Below are 27,759 nucleotides of genomic sequence, written 5' to 3' on the forward strand. Positions count from 1 at the left end.
CAATCCGATGACCTGAACGCCTTGGAAAAAGTCTGAAGTGCACTGACGTGGAAGGGAACGCGTGTCGGCCATTAAACAGAGTTTGAACTTTCGGTACTTAGCAGAAGAGTCGGTAGCTTGTAGCGTCTTGACAGGAGTCAATGTTCCAGCACCTGACATGTCGTTGGCTTGGATATTACTGTTATCACATTTTCGCTCTCGCCTATAGAGCAAATGCAGGTTATCGATCCCCAAAAGCAATATTCAGGCATCAAGCCAGAATAGTTTAGGTTCCGAGTACAAATGCCCATCTCTGCCCAGGAGCAACGTTGGCTGACGTCAAGGATCAGGCTGGGGCCTGTCGATCATTTCCAGGGCCCATGCTCGGCATCAACACGCGGAGGCGCCGTTCTGTTGCCAATTTATTAACACGGGACGATCAAGAATACATACGTTGCAGTACGTGCTCCCGGCAACGGACGTTGAGCCATTCGGTCCTTTAGCTCCATCGTACAAAAACCCAATCGGAATAAATCGAGCCCAACTATTGACACTATTGATCCTCTAGCCAAGTCCAATTTGATATCGTATTAGGACAAATTCGTTATCTTGAAAAAATAAATACCGCGTATAGCAAACGTAAACCTCGTACCTCGTGACGCGGAGAAGTGCTACCCTACCTCCCTGGCTTCCCCAGTTTCGCACCCGAGGTTCGGCATATGAGTTTGTCAGATATGACAGGGAATCGTTGAAGATGTTTCGTGTGGAGATTGGGAAATGTTTTATGACAAATGAGAATCAGATAAGGCAATGACCTGCATCTTTCAGCTGAGCCTGTTTAGGCCTGTTCAGAAATCATATCGCATTTATTACTGGGTGATGGAATTCTCATCCAACAAGATTTACCAGGTTCGCAGTTTAGTAACAGCGAAAGGTTCAGTGGTCAGCGATGGTCGATTTTCTAGCCTATAAGCTAACACGACCACGATAAAAGCTAATCGTAGTCGTAATTTGCTTGCGATGAGGGTTCATTCTCGTCGATCTTGCTTAGTCAAAGATTACAAAAACATTGTTTGTGCGTGGGCAAAAGGGGCAGGGCACATTATCCCCCTCCTCATGGTTACATCAACAAAAACCCTGAATGTGCCAACTACAACATGTTCATCGGGTGCCAAGTAACATTTGACTACCGCGGTATCCTTTAAACTTTGGCATGACTCCACAAAGAAGCAGATCCCTGATTCATGACGGGTATAACGGTGAGGCTCAACCCGCGCTTCTCGACCTTTTCGGTTACAACTGGGATACATCGTCAAGAGTTATCTCCTGAGCAAGGAAGATAATTCGAATGATGATGATGATGATCATTGCCGTTGTTGAACCGTTCAACAATCCATGTTAGGATCACGGATCCATGTGCAGCTGACCTACCTGAGGCTGACGAAGGTTACGTATGGTATCAAAGCTCCAAGTTCAAACCACCTGCTGGATATCGTTAGCATCATCAAGACTTTTGTTGAGAATCACCCGTGCTCTTGTCCAACGACTACGTAACTGAGAAGGTTATCGCGGTAAAGATGCATGTCTCAGTTCGTCAACGAGAATGCAGATTAAAGTCCCTGGGAGACCATTCCGAGGAGTTCACGGAGTGCACTCACGAGCAGCTGATATCAGCCTTTGATACGGCAATTGGTTTACATACCAATAGCAACAAATAAAGTCCGAAACCGTTGGGTTGGACGGTGCCATGCAACAATCACATGCAAAGTTCGGCATGTAAGCCTGCATGATGTTCCTACCATCAGTTTTATCAATAGGGCGAGGTGTTAGGAGGCCGTTTCAGTACTTACAGTTCCTCCTTTAGTAACGTATTCTGAAGTCCTTATCGAAAACATTCAAGGATGGCGCAAGCCATACAGAAAGACGCAAGGCTGCCAATACAAGTATCAAAAATTAAAGCCGTCCTTGTACTTTCTTAAACCATGAAAGCTGATCGTGACACGAGGTTACCTGAATATTACAGCTCGTGTTGCCTAAGTATCTGCTAGCGATGCCGGCTCCTTTCTTACAATGATACACAAGTCTGCAACACATACGGGACTAAAGGCGTTTGATTCTCTAGGGTATCGTCATGGACGGAGTTCTGCAACGACTTAGTACGACTTTATCTTCAAGATTTTGAACCTCATCCAGGTATCGACTTCACTACGATCTATGCCTACTGTATCAGTTTGCAGGCCCTTGTTGCAAGGCTTTATGTTGAGACACTTCCACGCGAGGCTATGAGGTAGCGAGAGAGCATTGAAGTAGTTTGATAGCCATAAATTCACGCTGTTCAGTGCTTCCTGATGTGTATTGGTGAGTACTCATGCTGGCTGAGAGCTGAAGCCCTTAGTCGTGCCATCATAATCTTACCCATATTCTCCCCAAAAGCTCATGCATTTTCAAAATGATTCAAGTGCCACAGCTCGAGGCATTAGTCTCAACAGCTGAAACGGAACTCACTCGCTTCTGATAAATCGAGAACGATTGCGGCTTGCGTGGAACTGCATGGCGTGTGTGCTAGTGATTTGGGGATGCTAGCGCGGAACATGTGTCCCACGTCTGGATTAGTGAATTTCGGAGATCAGAAATACTACTTCTCGCATGCAGTTTTGGTGCGATCCAAGGTACCGTTTATCGTGGGCCCTTTGTCAAGACCGCTTCCTCAGCTTCCATCCTTGCGCTACTGGAAGTCTGATACCCAATTATATTGTATATTCACTGGCGAAGTCCAAAACTGGCGTTTTTTGGAGGCACAGAGACTTGAGGCTTGCCGCTATATCTGAGGCTCGCAAGACTACTGTCAATAGATCGTCACGCTGGCAATAGTCGAACCCAAAGAGTGTAAACAGGATATCGGAAAGCCAATTGAGGGGTTCAGCTGCCCCTCATCAGATCAGTGAACACCACAGCTGGAGCATTTAGATTGGTATACTGAGGCAGATCAACTGGTTCTGGACTGGCTTATGCCTGATACACTGGTCTGGACCGCGAGGCCTCTTTTGAACTTCCAGATATAAACCCTAGACATGGGGAGGCATCCCATCAATTCTCGTTTCTCCCTTGATACTCTGAGGTACAGGATCTTGGACCACCCAAGTCTAAAAGCCACAAAATCTTTGAGATAGTTGTCTCCTCTTTACTCCAACCATGCCTGCTCCTCCTCGCCCCAGCCGTGGTGTACCCCCCACCTTTTCCAAGCAGGACGACGATCTCTGGAAGGCTTATGCCAAAGCACTCCAGACAAAGTTCTTCGGCAATCTTGACACAAAAATTGAGATTTTCTATGCTGCTCCCATCGGGGTGATGGGAATACCTGCTGGTGACAATATTCCCTCAGGAAATCACCAACAAAGGGGTTTACGACATTGGCGATGTTGTCATGCAGTTGGACGCTCCTGTATTCAATGCTGTGAGCAGTAAATACTCCCAGCGTCTTCAAAGGTAAGGCGCTCTTCCCTATATTGAAGCATCAGCCATGGCTAAATTACACAATAGAGCTCTAGGTTCAGTAAGGCTCAATATGAATCCAGACAAGGGTGCTCAGTTGCGACTGCAGAGTATCCGATCAAAGATCGACAAAATCAATGAGCAGTATGCCCAGGTGACGAAGAAAGCAATGGAGGCTTACGAGGCCGATGAGGATAAAGGGAGTCAGACTTTCACATACTGGGTCCAAAGAAGCGTAAGATCTTGAATCATTGCTAATAGCATGAAACCCCGATTGTCTTGGGAGAGTTACTGATCGGCTACTATCCTTACAGTACCCCAGTTTTGACTCTTTGGCTGCAGAGAGGCAGTCCGCCATTGCCACTGAAGCAGCTCTACGTTCTCAGATAGATGGCCCTGGCGGTGTGCAGCTCAACGACCAGAGACAGAAGCTGCTCAATGCTTTGGACTTGGAGAGCGACTATCCTGGCCTAAATATGCCGTGCACCCCAAGCTTTGGCAATATTGTTAATGGTTCTTCCGACCTTCCTCGAGAAATTGGTAAATCGTTGAGACCTGCCTATACAATCGACAGCTCCTACAAAGAAACGATCGGAAATTGGATCAGAGGTTCCAACGGCGAGACCAAGCTGAGTTTGGCCTTCGATATCAATGATGCCAAGTCAGATAATTGGACCAGTTTGGCTTCGTCAATGTGAATGCCAATACAGGCCGAACTTATAACCCTCTCTGCAAGATAAGTTACGTTCAGGACGGTAACTACAAGGAGGAGTCCATCATGGCTCAGGATGTCGGATCTGAGCTCTCGGCGCAGCTTTCGGCCGCACAAGCGGGCGTGTTCACTGTCAAGCCAGGCGAATGGGATGTGCCTAACATTACGGAGGTGTACCCAAATTTCCAGCGGGAAGTCGCTCGCGAGATTGGTCCTGTTGCCAAAGTTGACCAAATCATTCTGGCTTACAAAGTGGTCATGAAGCTCTCCTTGCCGGCCAATTTGACAGAGCGCGTTAACAATCTAACTCAAAAGGCCAAGAGTGCCGGTGGATCAGTTAGTTTCTTTGGATTTGAGGTTGGGTTTGGAGGAGGAAGCAAGGACGAGATCAGCATCTCCGGTTCATCCATCGAAATCCGCAAGGACCTTGGATATCCTGTACTATTGGGTGTGAAGGGCAAGAAGCTCCCAGGTCTTGCTCGCTAAGTTAGCAAGTGGATGTTTAAGCACTAAGAGGACTCTGTCGAAGTGAAACACTATGTGGGTGGAGGATGGTTGCGCATTGTAGATATGTGCAACACTGAATAGGGAATAATCTCAAAGACCGATTCGATAACAGATTATCCCACCTTTGAACACCTTGGGGGATAAGTTTCTTAGTGCTTTCGCCAGTAACGTGATTTGCTGACTCAGGATCACACATCCGCGTATGAGTCAAACAAGATGTCAAACAAAGATCAATTTTGGGCTTGTCATCATTAAAATCCCGAAACCAAAATTCCCGTCCCGCACAATAACATGGAAGAAAAGGATCTTCTTCAACAGCTCAAGGACACACCTTTTCCCTGCTCATCTCTGACACGTTTGAGGGGGGGCAGCGCCAACTATGTCTATCGGGGCGCTCTAATCGATGCTATGCCCATCAGAGATGAGTCTTGTGACGTGAAAAGTGTCATCATAAAGTTCTCGCTTGGTCATATACCAGGAAATTCTAGATTCATACTTGCCCTATCGCGATGCGTGCGTGTTTATTCTATCCCCTGACGTGCATACGCTATATGCTGGCTGTCAACTGACCTTATTCTCTCTATAGTCTATCGAGAATACCGCACTAGAGTACTTAAATCAGTCATCACTGGTGACTATGAAAGTCAAGATCCCTGTTACTTATTTTCTAGATCTCAATGCTCACAGAGGCATTGCGATACAACAAGACTTCCGCCATTCGACGGACATAGCATCTATCATACGTTCAACAGAGCTGAGTGACTTATGGGCGCAATCTCAGGCTTTGCGCACCAGTCAAGAAGTTGGAAAATGGCTACGCCACTTCCATGAATGGGCCTCAGAACCTGAACAAGCAGACTTCCGAAGCAAGGTTGGCTGCAACGGACCTATGCAAAGACTCAAGCACAAGGTCACCTACGGCGCATTCATCGACGTCTTGAAGAACTTTCCCAATATCCTTGGAAAGAACATTAGGGTTTTGGAAGGGGTCAAAGAAAGAGCAGAACTCGAGCTTCATGATTTGATCAGTGGCAAGGATGGACCAGATCGAGGCATGATCCATGGAGATTGCTGGATGGGAAAGTGAGTTACAGAGACCCATGAAGCCGGCGTCTGAGCCAATCTGATTTCCAACTAGTGTTCTACTATCGAATTCTTCCCTGGCCCAAATTGGCTCCGATGCAGCTACAGACATCATCTTCATTGACTGGGAAATGTGCCAATTTAGCCATCGTGCATATGACTTGGGGCATATGATAGGTGATCTATATGAGGCGTATCATTTTCACGACTCTGATATCGCTTTAACGATGATCACAGGGTTCATTGACGGTTATGGGGGGGTTAACAACGAAATGGCTTTCCGAACGGCTATTCACACTGGTGTACAGCTTCTGGGTTGGTACAATCGTCGCGCCCCATCGGATGCCGTGAAAGGGACCGAAGAACAGATTTTGAATGCAGCAAACATCTCAACGAACCTTATTATTAAAGGCTGGGAGCAGGAAAGGCAGTGGTTTCAAAGTACTCCATTGGCGCTGTTGTTCCATTCGGGCACATAAACAGCCGCATCTTAGGCCGCCGTCATCCATAGAAACAGCCGCATCAGTTACATCGTATGCACAAACGACTAGAGAAATCGTGCGTCTCCGCATAGCGATGACATCTCATTTCAAGCTTCTATGGAGTAATCATTGGTTTACTTCGAGGTTTCCTCTCATAGCTGATCATTTCGCTCTGTAAATGTTGTAAGACGGCGCAGTCCAGCTCGCGCAATGAACCCAACACGGTTTAGCGCTGCATTTCAGTGGCACTGCTCCGTGACAGCCTCCACCTCGATCAATGGTCCCCATTGGGGATAACCTCATGTAAGAAGCCCAACATGCGACAAAGGATTATGTATAAGACAAGTGCTGTGCCCAGATGAGCTTCATCAGACAAATAATACAAGACTTCAATTCAGAGACATTAAATTGTTTTCCGCCTTCGATCTTCAGCTCTCAGTCAGAATGTATCCCCATCAGCTTGCCTATCAACAACAGGACGTACCAGTGGAATTACCAGCTGAAACAATTCCTCATCACGATTACATATACCAGCCGAGCGATCATATCTACCTTCCGCAAACTTTACCCCCTTCGCTTCCCATGGAAAGACCAACACTATCTCCATCACGCCCCATTCTCATCCCTTCAACCTCAATCACAGGCTCCCTGGAAGTAACTCCACCATACCACCGTGCTTACCCTCCCATTCTCAGCTCTTATGGGATCTCTTCAAAAGAATTCATGGCCATCATCGATGCCCTGAACATCGCGCTTGCTGAGCCAGCTCCATTCAAAGCAATGGAAGTCGCAGGCGATGGTCTCGGCTTTGTCCCCAATGAAATCGCCCAAGGCGTTTCTTTGGGTCTCGGATTAGCTGCGGGTACTGGAACTGCTGCTACGGCATATTTTCGGGAGAGAAAGGTGCTCGAGAGAGTAAATCGTGACATCTTCGCACCAAAGGGCTTGGTTATGAAGACCGTCAAGGATGAGGAAGTGATGCAACGACTCAACACCACGGCCAAGAGTCTCGACCCACTACACCGGCTACAAGAAATCTCATCACATGTTGAAGTTTTGTCTTTTGACGTTGAACCACCGATCAGACACTCCAATATGCTGGATCGCATCAGCGCAAAACAAGCCGCCATCAGACAAGCCGGCAAAGAGAAGAAGAAACACAAGAAGCAAGAAAAACGTCTTCAGAAGCGTGAGAAGGCAGCTGATAAGTTTGGTCGCTCTGTTGATTCTATCGATGAGCAGTATAACTCCGACGTTGAAAGCCGGATTGAGATCGAGGCCAAGATCGCGAGGTTAGAGGATAGGATCGCGGAGATCAACATCAAAGCAGAGGAGAAGCTTATGGAGTCGAGTGAGAAGAAAGTTGGCGAGATTGAAAAGAGACGAAGAAAGGGCTTGGAAGAAGTTGAGAAGGATCGTGTCAGGTTGATGGAGAAGCATGGCAGGGCGATCACCAAGGTGAATAAGAAGGCTGAGAAGAAGGATGAGAAAGACGAGAAGAAGGTGGCTAGACTGGAGTGGATCATGATTCGAACTATTTAGATTATTCTCTTTGTATCTCCATGTAGAATTACATACTATTTGATCAGAATTATGCTGGACGTCTTCCACTCTCGTCGTCTCCCAATCTCAAATCCATAAGTCCCAGCAATGACCCCGTTCATGATCTCTTCAGCCCCCTTCTCCTCTGCACTGCCATTTTCGAAGTTCATACTCGCTATTTGCAGCGGGAATATGAACAATAATGACTCGGTGCTGTGTGACTCGTGTCCAAGACACGATGCTGCTAGCTGACATATCTCAGTGGCGATTGCCTTCCTGATGAGTTTGCGATCCTCGAGAATAGATGGTATCTCGGCCACTAGAGGTATGTTGAAGAAGGTGCAGAGGCCTGTCATGCACAGTATTATTGCTCTTTGTAATGCAAGAAGGGCTTTGTGTCTGACCGGCTGCGAAGTGCTGTCTGGTGTTGAAGTGAGAGGGGAGCCCGTGAGAGGCCGAGGGTGCTGATAGAACTGCTCCCAGTCTTCTAGATCGGACAATGTAGTCTCGACTCTCTGTCGAAGCTCTTCAAAGAACTCGTTGTCAACTTCACCTCTTTCTACCCGATCCATGTCATGCAACTGGCCGGGAACGCGGGCAAAGATATCGTGCAATGCATCACTAGTTGTCTTGGGTGCAGTCGACGGCCAAGGGACGGTCTGCCACTCTGGAAGTGTGAGATAGCAATGCTTTCTGTTTATCAGTGCGCACAATATCTATTTCAGTCAGCAATGTTACATCTTGGAAGAAGCGTCTCATACTATCTCGAAACGGCACTGTCTGAGGAGTTCCCTTTCCAGGACTGTTTGGTGTCTCCATGGTCCTCTCAGCTGGACCTTCAATCAACGGTTTCAGTATAGCCTCGGTATCATAGTGCATCACAGAACTTACCAACTGGGTTATTCCCTCATAGTGCTTCAACCATCCCGTCTTGTCTGTAAAGACGATGTTCTCAAACATGCACAAACAGATTACACTCGCAAGTGTGTCCCATTCTAGAACAGTAGTCGAACTTGCCAGGTCGTGTTGCACTCTGTTCAAGGCTTTCACGTATTCTCTGCTTCCGAGGTCAAAGATTCGCTTGTCGCCGTTAGTTTTGCCAAAGTACACTGCTGCTAATGCTCGCACTGCAAGACTTCGCGTAGAATCTGACAATGTGATAGATTCGAGATTGGCCATCAAGGGCGTAACTTCATCGATCCGCGATAATAGGTGAGCATGAATTACGGCGTCTTGATCCAGTAACAGTGGCGGCGGATAACAGGCCTGCCTTTCAGTGGTCTTAGGAGACGGGCTGGCCAGTCGAACCTGGAGCTGGTTGTCCTTCACAGGCGACTTATCTTTCGCAAAGCGCGTCGTCTCATCAACAAACTCGCCGTATGTTACATAGCCTTCACAAGCTATCCAAGCTTTCTCACATCGCTGACAGTGCGGTTTGCTTTGATCTACATTTCGCGTTAGTCAGCGCGTCTCTGACAGCGACAACCGTAGGGACGATACCGCATTTTACGCGTCTTCGCTTGCACGTCCTACACGCTTTACTGCGACCTCCGCGATTGACCATGGCGATGAGTTCGGGCTTGCTCAGGCTGTTTGTCCATCGACGCGCTCAGGATGAAATGAGGGGACATGTCAGATGGGATTTGCCAAGATTGCGCCACAGAAGAGTCGTCATCATCCTTGGATTGAGGATGGCGCAGTGATAGCCAGCTCATGACCAGATATCTTGGTAGCTTGGCCTTCCGCAGTTAGGAGAGCTAGAAAAACATTATCTTGGTTTACGCCCGTAGGCACTGGCAGATTCGCATGAAATAAGGCGCGTCATGGGGGACTGAGACGCGTCTCAATTGGCTTCACTTCCTGCAGCGCAACACAATTGAGGCCCCAGACACTGAAGACTGTCGCCTAAGGCCAGAGCATAAATCCGATTTATTGTTCAATATAATCCTGTAGTAATAGTGTTGAGTGGCTACCCTGCCTTACGTTGTCTGAAGTATAATGGTTTAACATTTAAAGTCAGCAGTGGATGTTCAACTGAGTGCGGGCTTATTAGGACCACCGAGATATGCAGCCATGTTGCGCAAAGAATCCTTATAAAATTTGCAACATGAAAGCGTATAACCCTTTTGCAAAGCTGATATATGCTGCAGCAATATCTCCCATTAAGCCTTGGATTGAAGTTACGTCCAGATCTAAGATCTTGATCTTGTCCATCTCATGCTCAGCCCTACCCTGGGGCCCCCAAATCACGAACCAAGCAAGCTACGCCAACTAACGGTGGCTCCCGACGCTGATACCGCTCCCCTCCCTCTCCTTTCCGCCCCGCCGCCCTGTTTTATCCCCTGTAGTTCATTACGGTCCCACCAATGACCACCAGCTGCCAAGTTTTTAGACACGTCCTTGCAATCCAACACCGCGAGAGCATCCATTTCATCATCCCCTGCCAAGCCATCACTGGAAATTAAGCAATGAATTGCACTGCGGGGCTTACAACCTCCATCGTTTCACTCAACACCAGGATCATGATCAGATCAGTCAATGTCAATTCAATTCGGTTCAACCAATTCTCTAGATGCCCTTCCTTGTTCTACCGCAACTCCAAGTAATCCTGAATTATCCACAGGTGATGTGACGTGTATGCTGTGCTGTAATACAAACTGCAAAAATTAACGATGCCACTCTATCCGTATTACCAATTACATTGTTTCTTTCTGTTCGTGTTCTCGTCATTGCGCGTGCTTTTTGATGCTGTTCCGATATCCCGGTGTCGCCCCTTGGCAGAAATAGTGGTCCAGCACCAACTCCTCTGCCTTGATGTCCAACCATCCAGGCGACGAGTCGCCAATGCCAAAGCTCAGCCAGATCTCGTCGTCCAAGTATCCGTGGCTTCTCTGCGTCGGTTGATCGCCGTTGTACACCATGCTTCCTGTCCAGATATACCTGCTGTTGGTCTCGCCGTGGTAGGTGAGCTTCTTGCTAACGCTCATCATGCGGTATGGCGCGACGGGCGAATAGACGACTATTCGGTGGTCGTACCATGTGTTTGTATATTGAGGAGGATCATAGCGCATCTGAACCATGCCCATGAGGACCGTGTTGTTCTCCATCGGCTCGCAAGCACCACGATTGCAAAGCGTGAGACTGAGCATGGGCGTCGATTGATGCACGCGCTTGTCGGTGAGCATGACGTCGTTCATGCACGTCTTTGCAGCAGAGTGCCATGTCTTCTTCTCGTTGTCGGGAGGGAAAGGTTCCTCTACGGCCGATTCGAGCTCAGCTTCCATGTCCTGGACAGGCTCGTCGGTCGAGTTGAAGCGGAACAGCTGGCTGGGCTCTACCATGAACATCATCTCGTCATCGTCAGCGCTGAAGGGAGAGTAGACAGGAGCCCAATTCTTCTCGCGTTGGTATCGGGCGGCGGATTCTTCTCCCTCGGGGGGCTGACGGCGAAGGAGGACGGGTTTGTCGAATTCGATGCCAGGGAGTTCTTTCGCGTGCTTGCCCATCTGCTTGACGAGCTCGGGCACGGCGGCACGTGCATCGATAATGTACATGCCCTCGCAGAGGTTCTCGTCATTGACCTGGTGGGTGAAGATGAGCATGGGAGTGCCATTCTTCCTCCAGAAGAGCTTCATGTCCTCAGGACCGATGTATTTATCCATGTCGGGCTGGGCCTTGCAGTGATGCTCTGGGCCTTGAGCTTCTGTAAAGTCCTCCACAAGCATCTTATGCCAATCGTTGTCCGCAGTGAGCTCCGGCCGGCCGAATGCATCCCAGGTGAGGCTAACGAAGGTGGCGACTTGCTGAGCTCGTCTGTATTTCTTGCCCTTGATATCTTGGTCGACGTGGGGAGCGCGCGCAATGACGAGGAAGTCGTGCTTGCTGCCTTTTGGCAATTCAAGAAGGGTAGGATTCATAATCTTCTGGCCCGTCTTCTTGACATTTATAGAGTTGTAGAAACCCAAGTTATTCCGTGAACTCGTGAGGAGGCGGTAATCGTTGGTTCGGGAGAGGAGAGGATCGTAGCCCGAGTGGCCATTGCCGAATAGCTTGTCGCTCATGGTGAAGGTGAGAATCATGGCGACGAGGAGGGCTGTTGTCGTCACGTAGAGAATGATGCGCCGCGGGTGAGGATGAGGAATGCGAACGCTCGAGAGGCGCACGCTCAGGTTGCGCAAGCCGTTAGGCAAGCGCATGTTGGAAACGCGCATCGTGAAATGAAGGAGCCGCGTCGGCTGGCGAAGAGAAATGGAGCGAAAGACAGAGGAGGCTCAAGCCTCACATCGGGGAACAGAAGAAGACGTGTCTCGATTCGTGCAGCCGCAATCGGGCTCGGCTCGTTTTGAGGTAGCGGTGGTGCTAGAAGTGCAAGCAGAGAGGGAGAGAAAAAGACAGCGCCACGAAGGAAATAAAAGACGGTAAAAGAGCGGATGGAAAAGAAAAGATGGAGACAAGTTGAGGCGAAGTGATGACCAGTGTTTGGCACGATGGAATGGAATGATTGGACTTTTTTGCAGGCGAGCAACCCCCCTAAAACAAGCATAAGAAGGGAACCCACGATTTCAACAGACTTTTTTTCTTCTGGTTAAAGGGGAGGGGGTGGATAGTGCAGTAGTCTACAGGCCTAGCAGGGGTGATGGCCACTAAATCTAGAGTTATTTTTCAATGGAAGCTTCGATTCCCTGACATCCTGTTGGTCAATGCGTCATGGACTGCGCCACAATTGGTTGATTACCTCCAGAGCTCTCCACTGCCGCTGGTACCGCACCCAGTGAAAGAACAGGTTCAGGACATGAGCTTGTTGATCAGTGAGTTCTTTTTAAAACCTGTTTGCGCGTTGCGTCTCAGACATCGGCGATTAAAACACGTGGGGGTCTCTCATCTCTTAAGATCAGACACAATGTTCGTGATATTCAGACACAGAATCTGTCAATTGAACGCAAAGTCGTGGCACAGAGCGTTCTAGATTTGAGATGCGGAGAAGGCCTGTAATACAGTGCATGAACAACAAATGCTCACGCGGATGGTTGCCAGATTGATACTGTATCATATCATCCTTCGCACAGTTACAGCGCCAAGTCTGCTCACGCACCACCAGATGAATCTGTGGAGATTGTCAACATGGAATTGTAGATTTGCCAAGGTGATCATCCACCTTTTTTCGTCTCTTCTAACATGTAAATCAGCCCTATGGCGAACTCTATTTCTCGTGCGTTCTCGCCGAGCTCAGGCTTCTACATACTGTATCGATTGTCATAGATATGATGAGGCGGTGATGCATACGTCAACACAGCGACATGCTATCAGGCCTGGACTCTTCGTTAAGGCCTTGGCGGCACCAGAAGGATGACTGCCTAAGCGACGACCAAGCATGGTCAGTTCTTTGCGCCTCTTTATGTTGCTTCACCCACCCACTGAACCGTCACAATGATGTATGCGCTGAAGCGAGACGCGTCACCCTCTGGCTGAGATCCTTCTGCAGCTTTCAATTCGGGACGTACCTCAATTGTATCCTCGTTCTTGAGCCTTTCATCAGGCCACTACGTGGTGATGCTCAGATACACTGATGCGACATAAATTGTTTACATCGTTCTCTGGTGTTGTGTTTTATAAGGGCGCCTAGCTGCAAAACTCGAGTTGTTGAGATATCTTCACGTCAAGGGTCCACGGATTATATACGACCTCTCGATGAAAGATTTCGCTGCAGTCATGATTCTTCTATACATAGGTTGCAGTCTCATGTTGAGAGTCTCCTTGGTCCGAAATATCCGATTCAGTCATTAGTCCAAGCCTGCAACACTATCGTAGGTTCCATGATGTCCCAGCGAAGATAAGGTGTCAGCCGCCTGTATAAACTAATTCAGATCGGTCTTCACCGAATCCTGCCAGCAAGGACTTGGTGCTGCAATTCTTGGTGGCCACATCGTGGGCAACGGAAACGTAACTGATGCGACTCAATTTGGAAGCAACACAACTCTGGAGGGCGACTTCAGCTGTTGTTGTGATGTACCTGATCTGTAACATCCACTAGATCCCGGCTGACCTGTATCATGCTCCGTGCCACAAACATCCATAGACTATCATGAGGACTGCGATACTGCAAAAGACCCCAGTCGGAGGACTGAGTTATTTGCTGCAAGTTGAGTACCTTTGATAGAGGTCCAAGCGATTCCTGATACAAGCTCTGCTGTTAGAATTAGTCGTGGTAAACGGGAAAGCTGGCTCAACAACAATGCTGTACCGACAAGGTATGCTCTTGATAGTTTCGTTCTGTGATGAGTTACTGGGAAGTTGTCCACAAACATGTTTCACTGCTGCGGTTTACTTGGACTTGATGAATGGATTTAAAAAATGAGGAGACAGCCAACTGAGGATGAAGTTCTTGACCTTAAGTCGGAAAGCAGAGAGACATTGAAGCTACGAGGAGCAAGAATGTAGAACGGTAAGTCACTATTTCAACTCGAAGGCAGTACGAAGGGGGAGCTAGTCAGTAGCCGAAGCCCATGATGAGTCAGTGGAATATGAAACCACTGAAGGACGAACTGAAGACTGTTTAAACGCGGGTCTTGCTTTAGTCTGGTTCATATCTTCATGTGACTTGTCCCATTAAAAGTCTTAATAGATCGCGTCGGCCAGAAATATTATTTTGGATCTCAAAGAGACAAGTTGAGTTACTGATCGGAAACTTGACCGACTATATATGACGCAAACCTTGCTTTCTTACTACTACTATTACATCTGCTCTGTGAGTATCATGAAAGTTGTCCACGAAGCACATACCTGGTCAGCAAGACTTCTTGGACATAACGGAGATACCAGGGAACTAGCAAACATCTAGTAAAGGGGCGAGATAAGCCTCAGGGCTTTTGGAATCACAGCTAGACTCACCATGCTCTTGGCAGAATGTGAGTGCTTATATGTGAATGACTCTGCATCGAGGAGAGGTCAAAAACGCAAAGAATAACAAGGCAGAGGACAAGGGCAAGGTTTCCTTCCACAAAGTTCCCAGACAACAATGCCACCAGTCAAACATTCAACAGACAGTGTTCATATGAGTGAGCAGATGCAAGGCAGGATATGAGGCAAAGGCGGCAAAGCCGATGATGCTTGGGATCAGTGAAGGTTTCGAACTTGCCCAAACAGCATGCCCCTAGTTCTGATGAAGGCTGATGAGGTTTATGCAATGAAGCCTAATGCGCGCAGGTTCAGCGTGAGATGACCAAATAACGAGAAGGCAAGGCTCATACGAATGAGATATAGAGAAAGAAGGAGTTGTAGTTTGAGTGGAGGTGTTGCGTACGAGTCAGCCAGACACAGGCAATATAGCCATGCGACATTGTCGGATGCCGTCAAGTGTATGAAGTGATGCCACAATTACTCATCTGCCGAAGCTTCACCAGAGGCCCGCACATCAGGCGACTTGGCATAACAGACGGGTCAAACTCCAGTAACTGGGATGTTGTAAGTGAGATATCCGTCTTTGACAGGACCGCGAGTCAGTGGCAGGGAGCCTCCGCGTTGCACCTCTATCATCTGCCAGAGGCTCAAGTGAGGGATCTCGAAAAAGGAGAAGCCAAGAGAAGAATGACTTCATCCTGAAATGCAAAAGGTTGTAACTCATGAGGGGCTTCATGAAACCTTCTACTGATAGTACGGGGACGGCATGCCCGAGAGGATAGAATCTTGGCGAGGTGCCGATTAAGAAATGCCGAGAGGAAGATATTGCCGCGCTTGTTCTTGGCCAAATACCGGGTTATCCTTTGGTCGTTCTCCATAACCCAAAGTTACCTGTCATATCCATCCCACTTCCTGTCCAACTTAAGCTTGTAACCTTTTCTTGGCAGGCCCTTTCTCTGCAATTCCGCACCGGACCTACAAGTAATCGCCGCGTGTGATTCTTTGTGCGTGAATCTGACCATTACTATAACATAGTTGACTTACAGCGCTATAGGTAGCATCTATTCAGAGGCATGGGGTTTAATTGAGCATTCAAGGGCACCGTTACGTTGCATCTACTATCAGCGGGATTTCCGTAACCGAATGTTAAAGATTATACAGAAGAGGAATGGCTTGACAGGCCGTTGACGGTAGCTATATATATCCTGGTCAATACCCCTGTGCTAGTCTGAAGATCGATTAACCTGACGTTTGACACGTGCTTCAGGGCTGAGCCTTGGCGCAAAACCGAGGCTATGACAACGTCGTTGTGATTACCTGCCTAATTCATGATAATCGAGTTCATTTGAGGAAGTTCAGTTGATATAGTTAATGAAGATCTCTCGTAAACGGCAACTTCCATACAACACGGTCTTGAACATTTGTCGTGATGGCTTCACTCAATCGAGTCGCTTGGCGTCCCTGCTGCGCCGCATCCCTGCTTCATCACCAACGGACCTATAACCGCCCACGTCGCAAAAGCGAATGAGACCATCAATCAACTGGCAGCCAATGTTTAACCGTGATTCGCCTATCAATCTCGTCCCTTTTTCGCATCGCATTAAGCCAAGCAGCCTATAGCATGCCACCAACCCATGTAACCACTCACCTGAGATGTTATTCCCACCGTTAGACACCTTCCCTATTTCGACTAGAGCCATGCATGTGATGGTCGGCATTTACCGTACTGACAGCTCTAAGGGTTCTGTTGGTCCAGAGCTGAGCTGCTAGTGGACTGTTGTGCTATACCTTTGGAAATATGGTATACCTACTTTCCTAATCTGTTGGCTGCCAAGTCACCGCTGGGGACGAACTCTATTCCCTATTCACTAGCGTCGGTATTGAGCTGGTCTGTTATATCTTGGTGCCATCTCTCATCATGTTCAGCCCGTCACGCTCACTTCCAGGCATCGCCTTGTCACTCATTCAACAAGTCTCTCGTTTTTCACCATGAGAACCTCGTTCTCGTCCATTCTTTTCAGCCTTTGGCTTCTTTGCCTTGGCGTGCTCGCACACGACGAGTCATGCGGCTGCACTGTCAAGTACATTGTCGTTGAGATGCCTAGTCAGACAGTCGCTGCTCAGACCAAGCCTCCGACCATCACTTCTGTGCAAACCAAGCCCACTAATATCCGATCCAAGCCCAACCAGACAACTGTTCGCGCATCTTCAACTTCGGCTCACCACAACACCACGGCCACTTTCCTTCCCAAGCCCCCCGCAAAGGTCGACTTGAGCAACCCCGAGAATGCTGTTCCCAAGAAGAACATCTCCATGTCTTACGGCGATGTTGAGAAGCCTCGCAACCAGACTTTCACTGCGCTTAACACGACTGCCCCCAAGGGAGCCATCGACATGGACCTCGTCATGAACCATCCGGCTGTTGTTCTGGATCACATTGACGCCATTGTTTCGGTCGAGTGTACGGCCGATTCAGTCAAGGTCCAGTTCGGAAAGTCTGCTGCTTTCGAGAAGGCCATTGATACTTGGTCCGACGACGAACCCTTCATTCTCATCACGAACAACATGGGCAATTGCAAGACCGACATTGGTCAAGCTTTCTACCTTGTTGATGGCGTCACTACAGACAAGGGTGATAAGACCATCACTTGTCATGCTGCTGAGCAAGAGCTGGCTGACATTGCTGGTATGTTTCGCTGTAAGAACACAAGACAAGACTAACATCGCCCAGAAACCTGTGAAATGTCGTTCACCTCTATCCCTGCCACAAAGTTGACGAAGCGCCTCACACTGAACCCTAGTCTTTCTCTCAACTTCGGTACTGGACTTGAGAGAGATACTGTGCTTTTCCAGGAACAGCCATGGGTGACCATCAAAGCCGAGAAGGCAGAGTTCTCTTCCACCGTCTCATTTTCTGGCCGTGCCAAGTACAACTTCTGGCGCTTCAAGGTACGTGATGCTAAAGTAATCAGGAGCCTGATTTACTAACTTGAGTAGATGGAAGATCTCTATTTCGATCTCGATACCCATTTCTCCGCCGATGTCGCTTTAGCGGCCGATGTAGCCGCAGCCTGGTCTAGATCTATCCTCTACGACCCCGATACGCTTACATACACCCTCGTCGAAGTTCCTGGTATCCTCTCTCTAGGACCCGGCCTGTCTTTCGCTGTTGGTGTCGATGTTGATACCTCAGCTGCCGTTGCTGTCAGAGCTGGCGCCGGTATTGCTATCCCCGCCGCCAACGTCCATCTCGATTTCCTCGACTCGGGCAAGAATGCTGCTACTGGCTGGGAGCCTCAGTATACTTCGTACGCCAACATTACTGAGAGTGTTGAGGTTGGCTTGAACGCTAGTGCATCGCTGACTGTTCAGCTCACCTTCAAGCTTCTTGGCGGCCTGGTCGATCTCAGCAGTGGACTTACAGCCACACCCGAATTTGTGAACAAGTTCACTCTGGATGCGGCACAGTCGGCCCATGCTTCGAATGATGGTGCTGGAGTGAATCTTTTGGACGCCGAAAAGGTTGCCCCAGCTACGACACCTGACTCAGAACTTGCTGTCGTAAATGAACCCAAGGATTGTGGTGTTTCTCTCAAGTCTGACTTCATTTTTGATCTGGAGGGCTTTGCGACCAAGTGGTGGAAGGCTAATCTCTATCACGTTGAGGTCCCCATTACAGATGTTTGCTATAATTTCCAGTAGTAACACCTTGCAAACAATGACCGCTTGGCATAGTTGGCAGCTGTACCATTAGTATTAGTCTCATAATTCTCATATACCCTTTGTGCGATCAACCAGTAGCCTGATTGTGTTTGCGTAGGCATCTAGAATAAGTCTGACAACATTACGCCACTCACTCCAGGCATCCAGATAACGCACCATAAAAGCTCAACCGGCCACGACTGCGAAAATATGGTAGGCGTTTATCCAGGTCAATGATTCTTACAAAAAGATGCCTACACAAGATAGGTCTGATCAAATCCGTCATCAGGTGTCTGCATGGCTCAGCACCACGCCATATGCATCCTCTTTACTCGAATCTTTGGCTGGTGGACAAGCCAACTTTACATATCGCGCTCATCTGATCAAACCACTGGATGATGGTACAACTGAAGTCGTTGTCAAGCATGGCGAGCCTTATATGGCGCGTCATCCCGACAATTCTGTCACCGTTAACCGATGCGTGAGTAAGCAGAGGATAAAGGAAGGGTTTCGCTGACATGACAAAGGACGTCGAAGGAGAAATATTGTCAGAATTATGTACGAATCCCATATATATGGCAGAGCTCGGAAACACTTTATACACAGTGAGAACAACAGCACTTTATACCTATGATGCTGAAACCAAGACGTTGGTTCTAGAGTATCTTCCCAATGCCGTGGATCTCAAAACCTACTCTCTCAACCACTTCCCATCTCCAACGCCCGAGTACTTACGCAAATCAGCCCACGAACTGGGTAAAGTGCTGGCGATGTACATGGTCAAATTTCATGACATGTCCAGAGAGATTGTTCAGAAGTCACTTAAACGGAAGCATACCCAGCAGCTGTCAGGTTTCAACAGGGTGATTGATAGCAGCAATGACATGCAGAGGCTTAAACATTGGATTAATTTCGATTGGATGATCGATCGTGTTGAGCAGTTCCCTGAAATTCTGTCGGAGGCAAAGGATATACTTCATCTCGTCAAAAATATGGCACTGAAGGAGCTGAGCGACCAGTCCGCAGACTTGACACTGATTCATGGTGACTACTACCCTCAGAAGTGAGTCTTTCCCCAGCCCTTTGGAGACAAAGTTAATGGCTTCCAAAGTATCTTGCTGGAAGATGCCCGTCTGGAGGCGACAACTACAAGACCTCTGTACGTTATCGACTGGGAAAATTGCCAGGTCGGCGTTCCGAGCCTCGATCACGGCGGCATGCTGGGTGAGATGTTTGTACTCTGGAAATACAAACAGATCGACGCTGGGTTATGGATGCTTCAAGGCTATGCTGAGGGGCTGGGACCTCAGACTGAAGATGCTGCGTGGCGATTGGTCCTTCAAGTAGGGGTACATCTTTTGAGTTTTGGTACTTTGGCATCGGGCTGGGGTACGACTGAGGAAGTAGAAGATATGGCTAGTCTGGCAAGAGATGTTATTGTCAAGGCTTGGACTAGAGATAGGCGTTGGTTTGACCAGAGCGATTTTGCCTGCTTGTTTGGAGGTACTCCTCAAGACTGAGACCGCATTAGATACTCGCGGCAGCAAATGTCATTAGCCATGGTGACTCAAGAGCCTCAATCGATGACCCAATTTTTAAGCCTGCCAGTGACACTAGAATCGGCCAAGATCGTGACATAATCAGTGGATATTGACGAAGCTTGTTGCCCACGGCAGTGACCTCCAATGCCGGCATCACTCAATTGCAGGGAAAGGAAATTAGGATGATGCTCAGGACCACGTCTGAGTTGTACAAACAACAGGACCGCGAATGATATGACTCGTTTACAGCTGGGCACTTCGTCTACGAACCAATCAATCCGTAGTATATACGCGTCGTTAAGAATCTCGATGAGTTTGTTAACGATTTCTTGATTTGAGCTGATGCCAAGTCCACCCGCTCGGATAATGCGGCCTCGGCTGACGGCGTTTGAATATGGAGCCGCAAATCCCCGATCCAATCAGACACATTGATCTTCAAAAACTGCAAGGAACAGAGTCGGGACAGGCAGGTTTAGCTGTTGATTTATTTCATGCTGTGACGTCAAAGACACGGCAGCAAACATGGGCTTTTGACAACAACCATCACCAATGATCTCATATCCTCACTAAGCATAAAATAAATAAAATAGCCAGAAACTCAATTGACTTTTTGATCTCCAGCGCAATCAGACTCATTGTGACCTCTCGCTAACTCACTATGGCTCGTCAAAATACCCTGAGCAAGGCTCTTGTAGGCCTGCTGCCTCTCGCTTCAGCAGCTTCGCTCAACTCCGAGTACACCTTCAACCCTCTTTACCATCTCGCCGGAATTGCTCCCTACTTCGAGCCCCAAGATCCTCCCGCTTCTCCCGATGCGCCCCAAGGTTGTACCCCCGAGCGCGCTGCGTATCTCGTGCGACACGCCGCCATTTACGCCAACGATTTTGACTTTGAGGAGTACATCGAGCCATTCATTGAGAAGGTTCAGAACAAGACCAAGATCGACTGGAGCAAGATCCCTTATCTGAACTTCCTGGACGATTGGGAGCCTCCCATTTCTGATGCTGAGGTGTCCCTTCTGACCAACGTGGGAAGACTGGAGGCTACGCGTTTGGGTGTTGATCTGGAGTTCCGATACCCAGAGTTCAAGCAGCCCAAGAAGGTCTGGACTTCATCGGCCGAACGGACCGTCAAGTCCGCGCAATCTTTCGTCCGTGGTCTTGAGTCCGACGACAAGTCGATAAAGGTCGAGACCATTTACGAGTCTGAGGAATCTGGTGCCGACAGCTTGACTCCCTACAAGGCCTGCCCCGCCTACGATGGCTCCACTGGCAGTGATGAGGCCGAAGTCTACCAGAAGAAGTATGCCAAGTCGATCGTCGATCGCTTCAACGCTCTCGCCTCCGACTTTAACTTCACCGTCAACGATATCTTTGGTATGCAGCAGCTTTGCGGCTACGAGACTGTTACTCGTGGCAAGTCGCCGTTCTGCAACCTTGAACTCTTCACTCCCGATGACTGGCTTGGCTGGGAGTACTCTGAGGACGTGCGATACCATTACAACGCTGGCTACGGCAACCCGATCTCTGGTTATGTCGGTATGCCCTGGCTCAACACTACAGCTGGCCTCCTCCTTGGCGATGATTCCGATGAGGAGCTTTATGTCAGCTTCACCCACCGTGAACTGCCTCCCATGGTCCTCGTCGCAATGGGCCTCTTCAACAACTCCGAACCCGCCGGTACGGAGTCTCAGATCAACGACACCATGCCTCTGAGCAAGATCAACTACCGTCGCGCCTGGAAGAGTTCTCACGTGCTGCCCTTCCTGAGCAACATCGCCATCGAGCGCCTCAACTGCACCAACACCTACGGCTATGAAGATGGAGAGTACTATCGCGTTCTGGTTAACAGTGCGCCCCAGGCTCTACCTTCATGCGAAGACGGACCCGGAACAAGCTGCACCCGAAAGAGTTTCGAGGAGTACGTGCAGGACAGAGTCGAAAAGTTTACTGGCTTCTCTGAAAAGTGTGGAGTGGAGTACAATAACTCTACTGACATTCTGTCCATTTACAACAATTAATGATATTCACGATTATGTAATTTTAAATCTATACTTAATATTCATAACATCTGATTTGATGGCACCGACCCTCACAAGCCTTGTACATGAATGTTCAGCTTTATTGCTCGAGTAAGAGGGAACAAGATGCCGCCACAGAAAGTTTACGTTGGCCTTGACTTGTCGTGACCTTATACTTCGTAGTACCGGAAGACGAAACGCTTGGAAATGTGGCCATGATACAAAAGTCCATCGGGCTTTTGGTCTTTCAATCATGCCAGGCCGAGCAGGCCTGGAGCCTGTACACAATTTAGCACACTTATGATGCAACACATAAGAAAGACACCTGCTACTTTTCCTTCAAGTGAGGATTTTGTGTGTCAGAACCTAATCAAGTATATGCTTTACAGTTGAGGACTTTCCAACGTGCTGATTTGTTACGCTTTGGGGCATGAACCTTTCTCAAGAAGCCTTTCTTTGACTTTCGTTAATCGACATGCGCCCTGGAAAGTTCGCCACCTGGGACGATTATAAAATACAATGCCCTCCGCCTGTAAGGTAAATTCATTGAATAGAATGTTATGCCTATCCAGATACATCACCCCGGGAAATAAAAGATCACCACCAATCGTGGAAGTTTGTGCACACTTCTCACTTATCAATATCGAATTGATCTACAGCCGAGATGACACGCCTTGTCATATTCTGGAATGGCAGCTTCACTCTCTTCTCCGAACTACCTACCGAAATACGCCTGATGATATGGGAAGCCGCCATACCTGAAGAGGTACATCCTCGGTCAAAGATACTCGAGATTTGGGGAGACAAACCTACAACTACACCTCGAGCGATAGCAAATATGTGTCTCCTAGCCTGCTGTCACGAATCACGTCACCTTGCTGAGAAGAATGGAATTTTCGTACCATTAAGGAGACTTCAACCGGTCCAAGGACCGCCAAGGCTTGTCTGGATAGATCACAATGTCGAGATTGTCTCCATCCCTTTCGAACCGGTCTTTCTCGACAGGATCATCCGTCTTCCACCGAATGTCACAACCCTAGCCGACACGATCGGTAATACCTACAGCCCTCTTAGTGAAAAGACTGCCGGAAAATACATCGAGAAATGGCGAAATGATTTTGTTGCTCGTATTGATACGTTATACTTTGGCCTTGATGATCAACTTCCTATGTACGTCTTTCAACCGTCTGAATCATTTACTGCCGAAGACCTGCTAATAAATACCTTGCCAGTAACTACAAGGAAAACAGGGATGCGAGGAGAGTCCATGTTTCATCTCCGAGGTTTGGGGGTATTTGTATCATATGGCCCAGATGGTCTGAGGAATAGTTAGGGGCCAGATCGACAATGTTGGTTATTTCCTGGTCACCCTTGATTCTGGTTTTTGGTTGGCTGACCACTATAATCAGTAGTCTAGGCTTTTGCACAGTCTGAGGAAGAATACATCTTGTAATGATGGCCATGTCCATGTCTGCGTTTTATCGCGTTGAAATGTCATAACCCCTTTTCAGCGAATCAACCCATGACGCAGAAGGCACTGTAGATAGATAATTGGTCTGGTGAAAGGAATACTTGCGCGAAGAGTATACAGAAATTGACTATTGGGAATATCCATCATGGAAATGATAGCCTGCCTTTCTAATTAATGATCCCACAACGTCATCTCTTTACTTCATGATGGCATATATAATCGGTGTGATATTAGAACAATCTGAAGTTATCACCATATAGACTTATAAGGATAATACTATATAGATCTTTTAATTTGGCTGTGGTATGGTATTCTATAAGGGTTTGGTTCTGGTACAATAGCTTCACTTCGTACATTTTACTGCCTGCCCTAAGCTTTCGTGAGTAGAAAGCTAAGAGATAATTCAAGAGCCTTGACCTTAGCATACGAGATGCTAAGCAAAATTAGAGTTTGCATTTGAGAAATAACTGAAGTCTGATAAATAAAGGTTAGAGTTGGTTAGAGGCAAGACTGGGTACTCTTAGAAGTAATATTTGAGTTTCTATCATAATAAAAACATACTTATAACCTAGAAAATATTCATAAATGCTCGATTCTGGACCATTATTTGAATATCGTTACTAGTGCTGCATACTTTATCGAAACCTAACAAGCGAGAGCACCAAAGCATGCCTGGAAGTCGCTCTTGTATGGGGAATCCTCGATACCTATAAATGTGCTCGCTCCCTTGACATCTCATATCTTGCCTTCCTCCATTTTATCTTTTCGAGTCAAATACCATACAGGAAGATACGGAAAGGTCTCCATCTCTCTACCCTGTCCTCAAGCCAGGACTTTTCGAACCACGACCCTCGTTTCTTGCGAACACCCCCGAGAAGACAGGCAGTCCACTCTCACGAAGCATTTGTGTTACACCTGCGAGTAAATTTCTACTCCGACTGGGCTTGCTCCTGCGAAAATCTCTCCCCGGTTCTTCAGCTTGTCCAAGACCGCAGAAACAAGACTCAGTTCAAGCCATATCGAGTGCCCTTTGGCGCTAGACTATAACAATATACCCATTGTTCAGGATCTTCAAAATAGCGGTACGTAATCAATTTTTGTTTAGTTCAGTAGGCTAATAATTGTGGTCACAGGGCCTTTACCATGAAGACGCATACAGAGGCTATGGCTGGAGGATTTGGCGGATGGAAGAGGCGCTTGTCTGTCAGGATATGGGATACAGTAATGATGGTTGCTTCACTATATGAGGCCAAAATCACTGTAAAGTGGGCTTCCGAAACTGAAAACTTTGATTGAAGGAGTTTGGAAAGAATCGTTTAGGTGGCTGTCTGATGTACCGGTACACGACAAGCTTGACGCCCTCGTCGGCCCAGAACCTCGTAGCTACCGAAACATATAATGGAAACCTGACTCATCTATATCTCCCAGTTCCCTAGTGTCACCGCGTAAGTAAGTTCTCTGTGTTGATTTAAGCTCTCGTCCATAAGTCTCGACTGCAAATAACACAGCTGGCTGACATTTTGATGATATCGCGTAAGTTTGGTTCTCAAACCTTGAGTCCACTTACCAGAACTCTGCAGCCTAAAGGCCCTCACAGCAAACAGAAGATGCAGATCAGGACCCACCGCGTGTTTGAAGGTTCTGCGTTTAAAAGTTAGAAGAAAAATTAGCAGAAGATGTCTTACATAAAAACCCAACCCCCACCCTCAGTCCGATCTTATTCTCTTGTACTATCATCACACAAAGCTGGCATCATAACTTTACCAAAGTCCCGCGTCACTCCTCGCAGCAGCACTAAGTCTCCCTTCTCAGAGCTATATACTCGAATATCACCTCCTGTCACCATGGGTCGATCCATATCAAGTGATCTCGAGAGCTTCAATGACTTACCGCCAGAGCTTCGACTGATGATTTGGGAAAAAGCTGTTCCGAAGAAAAAGGACACACATGCAGCCTGCAAGATTTTCCATGACGCTTTCTTACGTGGTCTGCGGTTTGAAAAGCCAAAGGGGACAGATGGACCTCGACCCCTCCTGGAGGTATGCTACGATTCTCGTGCTGTGGCAATGAAGAGCGGATCGTACATAACTGTCAAGGACAAAAAGTATCGACTAATCTGCAAAACACTCCGAGAACTTTTCGACAAGAGATACCATTACGTTTGGGTCGACAATAGCATTACAACTTTATACGTACCGATCGCTGCACTGACATGTGGACGCATCACCAATTTGCCAACCAGCATTCAGGCTATTGCTTGCGTGGTACCTACTCCAGAAGCACTTACAGCCTTGCAAAAGTGCCTCACCCATGATCCCGAGTACAAGGGTATCGAAACCGTTTACCTTGGGATCGTTAGTATTCCCACGGAGTACAGCAAAGGCGACGATCCAGATTACTATCCCTGCACGGAGTCAGAGTCAGCCGTCGTCCCGCTTGACGACAAGAAGTTGGTAGAATATCTCACATCAGCCTACAAAGCCCATATCGCTCTGATGCTCGGAGACTCCGCGGTTCGTGAGGACGAATTTCATCGCAAAAGCGCCATGAGGTTCAAGAGGAGTCTAGAACAGGACTGGAAATATCGACAGGAATTGCGTGGCAAGTGGGACCCCGAGAACAGAATCAAGCTACTACCGGCTGTTATATTTGGACAAAGAACGAGGCCGATAGTATTCTGCAATAGTAGCCGTCTCCGGCGTGCTGCCTATAACTTTCACGTCAGTTGGCGTGAGTCCCAGGCTGACCTAGCTTGGATGGACACGTTTGCCTATGGCAATGGAGCTGTTAACGAAGACGACATAGATGAGCTTGACTGTGAGAGGCAGCAAAGATGGGCGACTCGAGATGAGAAGGACTTTCTCCGGGTCCTTTGTTGGTCACCGCACAGTGCTGAAGGGGAGGAAAGATGGAATAATTCTACGTGAAGTAGTAGAACAGCCTCACTTGTGTATATGGCATAATTCGTATCTAGATGAAGGACAAAAGATCCTTATGAGTGCTTTCAACCAAATCCCAACCATCATGTTCACTTTGCGACCCTTCCCTCTTCTTGTCGTGATCATCCTTACCCGGATCTGGGTATTTTCTCACATGCTCGATGGCCCAGATAAGGTCCTTGCTCAACACAGGAGGTATTCTGCCTTCCCCGGATAATGTTCCCAGACCCGCGATCTTGAAGAACCCCTCCAGCCAGCCGAAAGTCTCACCAGTCTCCCACTCTATCTCGTGAAACTTTCTTCCCTGCTGTCTACAGAGTTTCTCCCTGTCAAGTTCCCATTTCTTTTGTTCCTCCTTTGGTGGAAGAGGAATCGAGTTTCTCCCAGAGAAGAGTCGTGCAAGTGCGACGGCTTGATATTCGAAGCTTCGAAACGTCAAGACGCGAGGCATACCGACTACTGCCAAGTTGGGGATGTCCTGGAAGAAGGTATGCCAATAGTTGTTGATGAGCTTTCTTTTCTTGTAGTCAAATAGTGGTCGACCATTTACTTTGCTGTTCCAAAATGGATAAGATGGAAGATATCCTGTACAGTAAATAATGTGATCAATGTCTTTGAGTTCGCTGCCATCATCGAACACGATTGTACCATCCAGTCGATACTCTTTGATGACTGTCTTCCACTCCATTCCCAGGGGAGGTTCATCGCCATCCAACCTCCCTCGCGATCGTCGTGACTGGTAGAGCGGTTGCTGGACAGACTGTAGAAGATCCACTGCAATATCGTGACCAGAGGCGGAGTTTCCAATAACGAGGACTCTTTTCTTGGCATATAACCAGGGTGAGCGATAGAATTTGGAGTGTATTACTCTGCCAGGGAACTTGTCCATATATGCCTCCAAGCCTTGGACATGCGGAACCTAGTCTCAACAGTCAACAGGCAATTACGTTGCTATATGTCAGTGAACCTACCCAAGGAATAGCATAGTGCCCGTTGGCAAGTATAACGGCGTCAAAGTCTTCTTGCCACCATACATCGACGTGTCGCAGAGGGTCATATTTCCGTAACGTTAACCTCCAAGGCTTCAGTCCTCCTCTTGTAGCGGCAGGGAGCTGGGAGATATCTTCGACTGTAGTGTTGAGAGACAGGTATTCGTCAGTCTTTTGGGTGGAGAAATATGTTTCGATGTACTGGCGAGGAATATAATGTGGAACGAATGGCCCATAGGAGAACGGCTGGTCCGAGAAGGACATTGCGATTTGAGGCACATTAGTTCTATTATTATTAGCCAGGGATTTGAATAATAGAATGGGCGACTTGCGTCAAATTTTGATAGATAGGCGTATGGGCATATCTCTCTTGCTGATTCGGAGGCGTCGTGGTCGGTAGGTT

The 27,759-nt window shown here is 47.9% G+C and overlaps 8 protein-coding genes across 8 annotated transcripts; 5 read left to right on the forward strand and 3 right to left on the reverse strand.

Annotated features, from left to right (window-relative positions):
* Positions 1–3,171: 3,171 nt before the first annotated feature.
* On the forward strand, positions 3,172–4,669 carry FTJAE_5885 (uncharacterized protein; the record flags this gene model as incomplete). The annotated part of the gene is made up of 5 exons (XM_037352440.1): positions 3,172–3,324; positions 3,362–3,465; positions 3,520–3,706; positions 3,786–4,011; positions 4,182–4,669. 5 exons carry the CDS (start codon positions 3,172–3,174, stop codon positions 4,667–4,669), a joined length of 1,158 nt encoding a protein of 385 aa, XP_037206940.1.
* Positions 4,670–5,327: 658 nt separating this feature from the next.
* On the forward strand, positions 5,328–6,252 carry FTJAE_5886 (carboxypeptidase; the record flags this gene model as incomplete). Its single annotated transcript, XM_037352441.1, has 2 exons — positions 5,328–5,773; positions 5,829–6,252. 2 exons carry the CDS (start codon positions 5,328–5,330, stop codon positions 6,250–6,252), a joined length of 870 nt encoding a protein of 289 aa, XP_037206941.1.
* Positions 6,253–6,699: 447 nt separating this feature from the next.
* FTJAE_5887 (uncharacterized protein) lies at positions 6,700–7,797 on the forward strand (the record flags this gene model as incomplete). The annotated part of the gene is made up of 1 exon (XM_037352442.1): positions 6,700–7,797. The coding sequence occupies one exon, from the start codon at positions 6,700–6,702 to the stop codon at positions 7,795–7,797; it is 1,098 nt and encodes a 365-aa protein (XP_037206942.1).
* A 35-nt stretch (positions 7,798–7,832) lies between these two features.
* Positions 7,833–9,361, reverse strand: FTJAE_5888 (uncharacterized protein; the record flags this gene model as incomplete). The annotated part of the gene is made up of 3 exons (XM_037352443.1): positions 7,833–8,513; positions 8,689–9,242; positions 9,331–9,361. The coding sequence occupies 3 exons, from the start codon at positions 9,359–9,361 to the stop codon at positions 7,833–7,835; spliced, it is 1,266 nt and encodes a 421-aa protein (XP_037206943.1).
* A 1,162-nt stretch (positions 9,362–10,523) lies between these two features.
* Positions 10,524–12,008, reverse strand: FTJAE_5889 (uncharacterized protein; the record flags this gene model as incomplete). The annotated part of the gene is made up of 1 exon (XM_037352444.1): positions 10,524–12,008. One exon carries the CDS (start codon positions 12,006–12,008, stop codon positions 10,524–10,526), a length of 1,485 nt encoding a protein of 494 aa, XP_037206944.1.
* An 8,587-nt stretch (positions 12,009–20,595) lies between these two features.
* FTJAE_5891 (acid phosphatase) lies at positions 20,596–21,957 on the forward strand (the record flags this gene model as incomplete). The annotated part of the gene is made up of 1 exon (XM_037352446.1): positions 20,596–21,957. One exon carries the CDS (start codon positions 20,596–20,598, stop codon positions 21,955–21,957), a length of 1,362 nt encoding a protein of 453 aa, XP_037206945.1.
* A 3,315-nt stretch (positions 21,958–25,272) lies between these two features.
* Positions 25,273–26,355, forward strand: FTJAE_5892 (uncharacterized protein; the record flags this gene model as incomplete). The annotated part of the gene is made up of 1 exon (XM_037352447.1): positions 25,273–26,355. The coding sequence occupies one exon, from the start codon at positions 25,273–25,275 to the stop codon at positions 26,353–26,355; it is 1,083 nt and encodes a 360-aa protein (XP_037206946.1).
* Positions 26,356–26,398: 43 nt separating this feature from the next.
* Positions 26,399–27,620, reverse strand: FTJAE_5893 (thiol-specific monooxygenase; the record flags this gene model as incomplete). The annotated part of the gene is made up of 2 exons (XM_037352448.1): positions 26,399–27,286; positions 27,339–27,620. The coding sequence occupies 2 exons, from the start codon at positions 27,618–27,620 to the stop codon at positions 26,399–26,401; spliced, it is 1,170 nt and encodes a 389-aa protein (XP_037206947.1).
* Between the last annotated feature and the right edge of the window lie 139 nt (positions 27,621–27,759).

The sequence above is a fragment of the Fusarium tjaetaba genome (assembly GCF_013396195.1).
Source record: "Fusarium tjaetaba strain NRRL 66243 chromosome Unknown NRRL66243_c0000113, whole genome shotgun sequence".
Lineage (NCBI taxonomy): Eukaryota > Fungi > Ascomycota > Sordariomycetes > Hypocreales > Nectriaceae > Fusarium > Fusarium tjaetaba.